Source organism: Aptenodytes patagonicus, chromosome 24 (assembly GCF_965638725.1).
Source record: "Aptenodytes patagonicus chromosome 24, bAptPat1.pri.cur, whole genome shotgun sequence".
Taxonomy (NCBI): domain Eukaryota; kingdom Metazoa; phylum Chordata; class Aves; order Sphenisciformes; family Spheniscidae; genus Aptenodytes; species Aptenodytes patagonicus.
Window position 1 is genome coordinate 2,056,046 of NC_134972.1, and position 10,838 is coordinate 2,066,883.

A 10,838-nucleotide genomic window follows, 5' to 3' on the forward strand; every position below is an offset into this window, starting at 1 on the left:
TGCAACACCCTCCAAACCTGCGCCTGGACATGCACTAATCGCCAAGCGCGCCGTTTCGCTCACGCGGCCACACTCGATTTCACCGCGGCAGCCGGGACGAGGCCGAAGCTCGCTCCGGGACCCCGGGAACCGCTCCCCGGGGGGAGAGGTGACCCCCCGGCAAAGCTCCCCAGCCTTTCCGCGAGGTTATTCCTGTTATTAATACATCAGAGTTGCCAGGGATAAACTTTTTCTTTCCGGTTCTCCGAAGGGATCTCGGAGCTGCTGTGCTGCCGCTCAGTGGCAACGCGCAGGAGGGTTCCTTGCTTCGCCGGCAGATTTTCAGCCCCTTCGAGGCGGGGAGCAGCTTTTTGCTGGCCTTTTTTTATACCAGATCCGTGTATTTATTGCTTACGTCACAAATATTTACGTTTGTTACCGGTGCTGCAGCACCACTGCCTGTCTGTTAATACACACACAGATGTTCGCGTTGGTGCATCTAGGCTCGCACGCGCCTATCCAGATGTGCAGCTGCAGGGCCCCGCGGAGGCCGCCCCCCGCCCCGGGCACCGCAGCCGCGCGGGAACCCGCCGCCACCTCCCTGGCCACGCCCCCCCTCCGCTCTGGCCACGCCTCTCACCTGCAACCGCGCCTCCTCTCGCCCGTGGCCACGCCTCTTCCCCCCCCCTCCCCTCCCCACCGCGTGGTCACGCCCCCGGGGGAATCCCTTCCCGGCCCGCCACGGCGAACCCCCGCCGCCACGCGTGTGCGTCTGTGCGTCACGTCCGGCGGCGGGACTCGGAAGTGGCGCGGTGGCCGGTTGCTATGCGGCGGGCCGGCGGCGGGCGGGGCGGTGAGTGCGGCGAGTGCGGCGTTGGCTGCCCGGGCCCGCCGGCCGAGAGAACGGGGGAACGGGCGGCAGCGGGGAGGGTCGCTCCGGGGCGGGGCGGGCCGCCTCTGGGCTCCCGGGAGGGGGCGGGGGGGGGAGCGGGGCGGGGCGGGGGGTGCGGCCTGCCCGCTGCCGGGGCCGTGAGGAAGGGGGTGAGGGTCCCCCGCGGCCCGCCGGGCCCCGTCCCCCTGCCCGTTCCCCTCCCTGCCTCCGCCCGGTGCGGGTTTGTGGGCGCCGCTGGGAGCGGGAGCGGGCGGCTGCGGCGGGAACTTCGCGGCACCTCGGGCAGGTGCTTTTGTAGGGGTGGGGCGTGCGTGGAAGGGCTGTGAGACCAGCTGGGGGTGGAAAGAGAGTGACAGTCCTGCCCTGTGCCGAAGTGTCGGCGTTTGGGGGGGGGGGGTGGGGGGTATTTTTGGGTTTTTTTTAAATGCCGCTGATGTTTTAGCCTGCCTGGAGTCCTGACGTTCTGGGGACTGGCTTCGCAGGTGGTAGCGGAGCTGAAGGTGCTCTGTTTACGAAGACGGTGCGTAGCAGGGGCGCTGCTGTCTGGGCCTAACTTTCTTTCGGCTCCCCGAGCGGAGCAGCGCGCGGCTGTGCTCCAGGCAGGGTCAGCTAGGGCGGGTCGCCCAGGTCTGTGTCCAGTCAGGCTCGGGAGCGTCTCTGAGGATGGAGACTGCGCAGCCTCTCTGAGCAACCTGTTCCAGGGTCCCGTCCGCCCTCGGATGGAGTTTCCTGTATTTCGGTTTGTGCCTATTGCTTTTTGTCCCATCGCTGGGCACCAGTGAGAAAAGAGCCTGCTTCCTTCTTCCTTATGTTCTCCAGTCAGATATGTATAGGCATTCATGAGAGCTGCCTCCTCTCCACGTAAAACAGGCCCAGCTTTCTCAGCCTCTCATCACGTGAGAGGTGCTTCAGTACCTTCCTCATCTTTGTGGCCCTACGCTGAACTTGCTCTACGTATTTCTTGTCCTGGGGAGCCCCAAACCGGACCCAGCGCTCCAGATGTGGCCTCAGCAGTGCCGAGTAGAGGGGAAGGGTCACCTCCCTCGACCTGCTGGCAATGCTCTTCATAATGCTGTCTAGAAGATCATCTCTGTTTTCTCTTTAATTCAGGAACAGAAGAGCAATGGTTTTGAGAATGGTTGGTGCGCCTTGTCGGTCTGAGGTGACCGGCTGACGTTTGAACGCCAGCTGGCCTTTCCGTCTGCTGGTCATATCCCAAAATGGGGAGGTAAGAATCCCAGAGGAACTGTCAAATCAAATTGTGATGTCTTTTGAGTGAAGGACAGCAAACCTAATCATGAATTCATGGCTAATCATGAATTCAAAGGTGGGAATGATGTCCTGACTACACTCAAGCCAGAGCATGAGCAAAGCAAAGCTAGAGCAAAGTAAGAAGTTTTATGAAGAATCTGTTTGCCCTTAGCTTGTTTCAGAATGCATTGTGTTTCTTTTTGGTAACGAAGTCCGTTCTTAAAGCAGATTATCCTCTTTGAATTTTAGGATCAGCATCTCATGTTTGCTTCCTGCTTCTTGGCACTTCAGCATCTCTCCGGTGGGATGTCCGCGTATTCTCAACACCACTTTGCGACAGATCGTTGTGATAGGAATACTTGCTGCTGCTGTCTCTTTGCTTTACTACTCTCTGGTAGTCATCCGCAATAAGTATGGGCGTGCGTACAGGGACAAAAGATTCCACAGGTGAGAGCTGAAAAGGCGCTTGTGGAAAGGAATGAAAGGTAGTTTTGGTGTGAAAGAGAAAGCACTGACGGGTTGTGTCTGTAAAATACAGGAATGGGGGGGAAAAAGCGTGAGTAAAACTTCCTGCTTTTTTACGAACCTTTCCTTATCTAAGTTGATATTAATTTATCAATGATTCAGCTTTCTGATATTTTATTGTATCTGTAGCAGCTCAGTGAAACTATAGGTGCAAAGATATTGTGTAGTAAATTATTTTGGAAATTACTTTTGGTATTTATTCTGGGAATTTGACTCTTACGGGTGGCGCTTCACTTTTTTTCTTCAGCAGCAGTACAAAAGCGAAAACTGTGAGATTCCTACGATGGAAACTGTCTTGTTTTGAGTCTGATGTTGAGAAAAACTTCCATCTGGGACTTAATTGCCACGTAGTAACGCCTAGTTTTCTTCTAGATATCTTGCCCGAGTAACTGACACTGAAGCTACAGATACGAACAACCCCAATCTGAACTATGGAATCGTTGTGGACTGTGGCAGCAGCGGCTCTAGGATTTTTGTGTATTGTTGGCCAAGGCACAATGGTAATCCGCATGATCTGTTGGACATCAAACAGATGAGGGACAAGAACAGAAAACCAGTGGTTATGAAAATTAAGCCAGGTACTGGAAATTGATTTTTAGATGCAATTTTCTAGACAGTTGCCTATCCTAACTTTGCTTTTTCAAACCCCATATTTAAAGTGTCTGGGTAGAGGACACTTGCAAGTTGTCAGCGTGGCACTCCTCCAGATTCCTTTGGGTTTGGCTTGCAGAGAGCTTTGTTCAGCTTTAAAGCTTGAAACGTGACACTGACGGGCAGGAGGGGGAGGTTTCTCTGTAGCCTAAGACAGTTGCCGGTTCAGTTGTCAGTTAACTTCGTTCTGTTTATTTAGTGAATAAATAATTGACTTTCTGTAAAGCTATTTGAACCAATTCTATAAATAGGTAATATACCTAATACAGGTTTTTGTTTAATGTTTGGAGGATGATGAAGTGTTAGCTTCATTCTTATTTTCTTATTTCCGTAGTTGATTTCCTGGGTTTGGCTTTGGGTTGTTTGTTTCTCCTGTGTGTTGGGTATTTCTGGAAAATCTTGATAACCAGAGCTTGAGTTGCTTCGCTTTCATATTTATCTGTTTCACTAGGCATTTCGGAGTTTGCCAGCTCTCCTGAAAAGGTCAGTGATTATATTTCTCCACTTCTGAGCTTTGCTGCCGAACATGTGCCACGTGCAAAACACAAAGAGACTCCGCTTTATATTCTCTGTACTGCAGGAATGAGGATTCTGCCAGAAAGGTTATTGGCTGTCTTGTTTTTAGCATTTAGAATAGCGATCCTGCTGTGTCTGGCTATTTTTAACTGTTCAAAATGTAATTTTGCAGCCAGCAGAAGGCAATACTTGAAGATCTGCTCACTGATATTCCTGTGCATTTTGATTTTCTGTTTTCGGACTCGCATGCAGAGGTTATTTCGGGGAAACAGGAAGGTAGGTTGATGTTGGAAAAGTTATCTTTGAAACGTTTTACTTTCACCGTACAACTTGGATAATTTTTTTTGTTGCTTTTTAAAATTCTGGTTCGGTTGAGAGACCTTATTCCTCAGTAGCAACATACGGAGTGTGGAGATGATCATCTGCTGTGATCTTCTAACTTGTCTAAATGTTTTCTAATTAGCAGTAAAAACTTATCTGTGTTTAGCAGGAATTTTCTCTGGCTTTGGAGAGGGAGGGGTAAGGATAAGGCACAACATTCTTGATGGAAGAAACTTCGCAGGGAAAAATGGTTTCTAAAGGAGCGATGTTTTGATGTGATTAGCTCACTAGAGGCTTAAAATAATTCTAAAAGCTAACGTGCTTACTCTTTTCTGAAATGTACACATCAGACTGCCTTAAGTACATTGAACTAGGATTTTTATCATAGCCTTGACTTGAATAACTAGAATTATTGAATTATTGAATAACTAAATTGAATAGAATAACTTGTCAGGAATGTTTAACTTCTACGTATTTTGTGTAATAAAATATGAGCAGTGATATATCTTAATAACTCATATGCAAAAAAATCCCTCTTTGTTTTTAAGATGATATGTAGCAGATATTCCTGAAATATGTTTTCTTATGCATGTAGGAGTATATGCATGGATTGGCATCAACTTTGTTCTTGGAAGATTTGAACATACAGATGATGGTAAGTGTCTTAATTGTGAACTGGATTTTAGGAAGGACTTCAAGTACATTCCTGTGCTTTCGCTGTTGCTGGTATGTTTTTAGATCGAGACGTTAGCGAGTAGTGCGTGTGCAGATGCTGACGTTGGTTTAATTTGTGTGTGAAATTTCAATGATCTGCATTGCTACAAAAAAAAAAGTTCACTAGAAGTAGTGTAGTGCCGCTTTAGGCCCACCCTAGTTGTATTTCTCAATGCCCTTTCATTGTTTTATCCAGAGGATGAAGCGATTGTGGAGGTGCATGTCCCAGGCAGTGAAAACAAAGAGGCCATCTTTCGTAAGAGGACAGTGGGTATTCTTGACATGGGCGGAGTGTCGACTCAGATAGCATATGAAGTCCCTAAAACTGTAAGCTTTGCCTCTTCGCAGCAGGTTATTATCTGTGCAACTTTCTTCTTTTCCTTTTGGTTTATTTTAATGCATATTTGTTGTTTTGTTTTCTGTTTTGAGTCCTATTCTTCATTACATCACATTCCAAAACCAAGGCAAGAGAAGATGGCAAATACAGGTCCTTCATCAGCTAAGCAATTCATTTGTATTTTGTTCATTCAAATGTTTATTTCAATTAGTATAATTTGCCATTAATTTTTCAGTTGTAAGTGGACATGCATTCTTTGTGTGTGTGCATGTACGTATGTACGATTCTTAAATTTCTTATACTTAAGAGACTGTATTCTGGAGTTTAGAAACCAAAAGTTGTGTGGTGGTGGCTCTTATATAAGAACTTATATAAGATACGGCTTTTTCCTTTAAGTTGGGTTGGTAGAAACTGAATTAACAGAACATGGGGGTAACGCTACAGTTTGTTCAAGTATGTCCTACGTCCTCAGCACAGTTCATCTGTTGTAGGAAGCAAATTTCTTTGTTGTAAGTCTTAAATGGAACATAAATTGCTCTGACTTCAATCTGCTGAGTTCTAGAGTAATCTCTGAATTTTTGGAGTTGGGTAACTTCCCGTTAACTTCATTGAGAAATTCTCTGAAAGAGAGCTTTTATGCTTTTCTTACATTTTGACTCTCAATGCACTGTTATAATGATATATATATTTTTTTTTTTTTTTTAAATCTTCCTGTGAAATGATGGGGTTTCATTATTACAGGTTTTAATCACTACAATGCCTTTCAGACAGATGGTGTAACACACGGTTTGGGCTGTTAAACAAAAGTATGGGCGTTTTAGATTCAGAGCAGATTGCCCCTGTCAAACATGAATTGGAAATAGGAAGAGTTGCAGACAATTGATATGATGGCTGTTGTATGGCTCTATCTGAACATAAGCCAATATAAAATAGGTATTCTGGTCATGGAACCTCTCCAGGTTCCCAGACAGAGAATAACAAGAGAGTCAAACAACTGACTGTGACGCTTACAGTCCTACGGCTGTTTTTCATTTACAACGTCAGCTGGAAGCCGTGCAATGTCACGCTACGTTTCTAAGCATGTTCTGTATGAAGTGCTTCTGCTGCACAGCTCTTAAATATCTGAAAAGCTACTGCAAGTGACTGATGTATGGTATGTGAGGAGAGCTGAGTGACTGACAGGTCTCCTGAAAAGCTTGAGAACTCCGGATTGGAAAATGAAGAACAGTTCTGCTGGGCAGACCATACATCTACCTAGCCTAGCAATCAGCAGTATGGGGACTCGGTCAGAAATGGTAGCATTGAAATTAGTAGCCACAGCATATGCTTTTTCATAGGAAAAGATACTTTAGCATTCGTAGTAGCAGTTCCTGGCCTTCATAGTTCCTTGAGTATCAGTAGTGATAATGCAGTTCCCTGCAGTCAATATGCTTTGCTCTCCCTATGAAGTAGAAGGTAACGTGGACCTGTGAAAAGCAAGATAGATGAGTAAGGAGTGAAGTTTAAAGATGTCAGGGGCATCCAGTTGTCCAAAGAACTCATTTTTAGGTTCTGGTTCATATTGTTTAAAATTAATCTTGGTGCTTGTGTTCCTACAGGAGGAAGTAGCCAAAAACTTACTTGCAGAATTCAACTTGGGCTGTGATGCTCATCAAACTGAGCACGTGTATAGAGTCTATGTTGCAACGTTCCTTGGCTTTGGAGGAAATGCAGCACGCCAGAGATATGAAGACAGTCTATTTACCGCTACAGTGCTTAAAAACAGGTAGCTGGCTGCAGTTGCTTGGAGATACAGGTTCTGTGCATCACTAGGCTCAGTAACCCCTTAACTTGAATATATTTAGTAAAGTATCCTGATGTAAAACTTAATTACGACAGCGTGCTGCGTGCAGTGCTAAAGTTTCTTTAAATGGGGATGCTTTGTTTTGATGCTGTTGTATCTCAGAGCTTGATGTTTCTGAATATGCAGTTGTTACTGTGCTTGCTCCTTTATACAGGCTGCTGGGCAAACGGACTGGCATGACTTCTGATTCACCCTACCTAGACCCTTGCCTGCCCCTGGATGCTCAGGATGAGATCCAGCAGAACGGACAGATAATGTATTTGCGGGGAACAGGAGATTTTAATCTGTGTCGCGAAATTATTCAACCGTTCATGAATAAGACTAATGAAACGCAGACGTCTCTTAATGGTGTCTATCAGCCTGCTGTGCACTTTCAGAACAGTGAATTCTATGGTTTCTCAGAGTTCTACTACTGCACCGAGGACGTGTTACGCATGGGAGGAGATTACAATGCTGCTAAATTTACTAAAGCCGCAAAGGTAAAGTGTTCTTGAGATAAACTTCTTCTAATTCAAAACAACTGCTCTCCAGAAGCATTTTGTTCTGAAAGTCTTGCAACAAAACTCTTCCTTTAAAGATGCAAAACCCTTTTACCCTGCAATGAACTACCTACCACAGGGCATCTCTTTTCCTCATTGCATTTTCTTTTAGAATACTTGTTTTAAGGCACAATAGTAAAATTGACTTCAGAGGGAACGGGACTCATGGTAGTCAAATTCCAGCAGAATGGGGAAATGATAATGGGGAAATCCGTGCTGCTTCCACCCCTTGCTTCTTTTTAGGAATGTCTTAGTTGTTAGAAAAAGAATGCCTTTTCTTGCTTTATACATTTTGTACCAGTTTCTCAGGCGTTGCTCCTAACAGGGATCAGTCTGCTGGGGACAGTTTAAAGTAAGGCTGCAACATAAAGTAGAGGAATACGACCTGCTTTGTCAATGGCCTAAAAATAGGTTGTCTATTTTTCATCTCCAAGTACATGACCAAAGAGTTTAAGTGCTACTGAATACTAAATTAATCACAAACGCCAAGTATGGATCAAAATGTTACAGAAAATACCATGGAATTTGTGGTCTGACTTATTAGCAGTGCAAGGGAAGCCATTATTTTTGAGTTTTCTAGCTTTCGGTATCTACAGAGCATCTTATCTAGTGGCATTTTTTTCTTCTCAAGGCAAAAGCAATGTTGAAGTCTTCCTTTTTTTTTTTTTTTCTTGAAGGATTATTGTGCCACTAAGTGGTCTGTCCTACGGGAACATTTTGACCGTGGTCTTTATGCATCACATGCTGATCTCCACAGATTGAAGTAAGTATTTGTGTTTGTACAGCAATTTCATTCATGCAGAGTTGCCAGGGAGAGGTCATGTCCAAATGATCCATTTAATGAAATCATTGGAAGTGTGAATATAACCTTAAATATTGCATCAGCCATAAAAAAAGTACTGATAATTATGTGTGCTCCCCAGTCCTCTGGGGCTCTTTACGCGTTGGCCTGACTTTATGCCACTCTTTCTATAGGTACCAGTGTTTTAAATCTGCCTGGATGTATGAAGTATTTCACAGTGGCTTCTCTTTTCCTGTGAGTTACAGCAATTTGAAAACAGCTCTGCAGGTTTATGATAAAGAGGTGCAGTGGACCTTGGGAGCCATTCTTTACCGAACACGGTTTTTACCTTTAAGGTACCGGTTGTTTTCTCAAATGTCTGGGAAGAGTGTTTGGGTGGAAGGTACGGGGGTTTTACGAAGGGAAGAAGTATGGTGATAGCAAAGCAGCTGACAGATAGGGGGAGACAAGATGTTGTTTCTAGTGCATTATATGTAACCTCAGCACATACTTCAGGTAGCTCAAGTAATGCTTTATAAAGACCATTCTACTAAAATGGGCTCTGTTTCCTGTGGTGAGATAGTTTTGGAGGCAAAGTTTGATTTGCAACTTATGTCTGTTATCCCTTTGATTCTTTTCAGAGACATCCAGCAAGAAAACTTCCGTGGAAGTCACTCCCACTGGAGGAGCTTCTCCTTTGTTTACAATCACTATTTGTTTTTTGTCTGTTTTCTGATTGTGCTGCTCTCCATCCTGCTCTACTTGCTAAGGCTCAGACGGATCCACAGGCGAATGTTGCGTAACGGCTCGTCTACTTCCCTATGGATCGAGGAAGGCCTCCCACCACAGAAGATAGCAGGACCCTTATGAGATGCTGTGATGGAGAGCTTTTATTGGACTTGCTACTCAAAAAGCCATTTTTGCCTCAGGGTTCCTCCTTTTTGTCCCTTTGAACCATTGAAGCAGCAGATTGCCTGGAGTGTGTGATGCAGCTAGGCTTTGAAAATACGGGAAAATGGGGTCAATTTGGCTTAGTCTCATTAGACAATATCTGCCAAAAATTACTCTTTTTTTAATATTGCACTTTTGTGTGTAAGGGGACGAGCAAAGACTCGTCAGTAAATGAGCAGCAGCAGCAGCTTAAGCTATGTGTGGTAAGAGAATGAGTGTGAATTCTCATCCTTTGGGTGAGATTGTGAAATCATGTTAGCTAGGATGAATGAGGACTGTTTTTATTTTCTTTTCCAGATTCCAGGATTGATATCACTTGAATTCTCAATTCTGAGTCTCCTCAGTCAAAGAAAAGGAAGTGCAGGGTTTTCAAAGCAGTAAGAAAACAACCTTTTAGGACAGCTTAATCTGATTTTATATTCTGGGATAAGTACTGTGATGGAGAAGAAAAATCTATTGCACCCAATGCTGTGCTTCCACAAAACTGCTTAAATCAGTTTTGTTTATTTGTGACAGTTTCCCCTTTGTCTTGGAAGCTATATCCTCATAGTGGCAAAAGTCACTACATTTTAATCCTTTATTTCTGTTTCATAATCATTCAGAGATCTCCCTGAAACTCCAGGAAGGTGAAGAGGACTGGAGTATGCCTAGGCTTTTCTTTCTGCTAGAGTAGACATGCACAGTGTCTCTTTTTTGTTTCTGAGTACTCTGATTTGTTAATTTATATTTTATTTAAAACTGTTGATTTTACTTGAAAGTAAACTTGTCCATGATTAAAAGTGGGATTTATATGAACTTTTGGTGTATGGATATTTTATTGCACAGTATCACTTCTGTTCTCACGGTTTGTATCCAACTGGCAAAACTTTCTTCTCTTCTAGTAGGTGTGAATATGCTGGAAAACTGGATGCTGTTTTCAGTATTGGAGAACTAGACATGTTGATACCATTTTTGGTCATACTTAAGGTGCAGTGTATTCATCTAAAAATCTAGATACTTTGAATTGGTTTATTGTCTCCTTTCGATTATGCTTGCTTTTGCCTTTGACTGTATAGGGAATTTAGGCTGGGTCTGCTGAACTGCAGCTAAATTTAGGTGCTAAACTTCCTGCTCCTTCCATCCAGTGTCTGGTAGATGGCTGCGTTGCAGTCATAAGAATTAACTGGGTATGCGGTGGAATTTTGAAACGGCAACAGAATCTTTAACTGAATGTTCAGAAATAACAAATAGTGTCTCCCTTTTGTAAAGGATTTTTTTGTACCTGACAAATCTGAGCACTTCACCAGCTGAGAGTCTGGTTTGCATTTTGCTATTTTCTGAGCACCATCTGAGCGAACGCCTGGATAATACACCTCTCACTTCTGATGTCGGGAACTGTGGTACAAACTTGTTGCACTCGTAGGCCGATAAGAATTATCGGAAAACTGACACTGCCAATTGTTACAGAGCCTGTACTTCCTGTTTCTGAGATGCCTAAATCTGAGTACAGAGCCTCTAATTGCATGCTGAGATAAAGCAGCCCCCTTTGGACGAGGGCT

The 10,838-nt window shown here is 44.4% G+C and overlaps 1 protein-coding gene across 3 annotated transcripts; it reads left to right on the plus strand.

Annotated features, from left to right (window-relative positions):
* The first annotated feature begins 789 nt into the window (after positions 1-789).
* Positions 790-10,095, plus strand: ENTPD4 (ectonucleoside triphosphate diphosphohydrolase 4). Of its 3 annotated transcripts, XM_076358758.1 has the most exons (14): positions 1,143-1,157; positions 1,314-1,391; positions 1,982-2,099; positions 2,372-2,569; positions 3,020-3,225; positions 3,750-3,900; positions 3,987-4,090; positions 4,731-4,790; positions 5,046-5,200; positions 6,785-6,951; positions 7,184-7,508; positions 8,246-8,331; positions 8,544-8,705; positions 8,991-10,095. In XM_076358758.1, exons 3-14 carry the CDS (start codon positions 2,092-2,094, stop codon positions 9,217-9,219), a joined length of 1,851 nt encoding a protein of 616 aa, XP_076214873.1. In that variant the 5' UTR covers positions 1,143-1,157; positions 1,314-1,391; positions 1,982-2,091; the 3' UTR covers positions 9,220-10,095. The 3 variants fall into 3 exon arrangements, with proteins under 3 accessions (XP_076214872.1, XP_076214873.1, XP_076214874.1); XM_076358757.1 differs by lacking the exons at positions 1,143-1,157; positions 1,314-1,391 and adding an exon at positions 790-832; XM_076358759.1 differs by having other exon boundaries at positions 1,314-2,099; positions 5,046-5,176.
* The last annotated feature ends 743 nt before the right edge of the window (positions 10,096-10,838 follow it).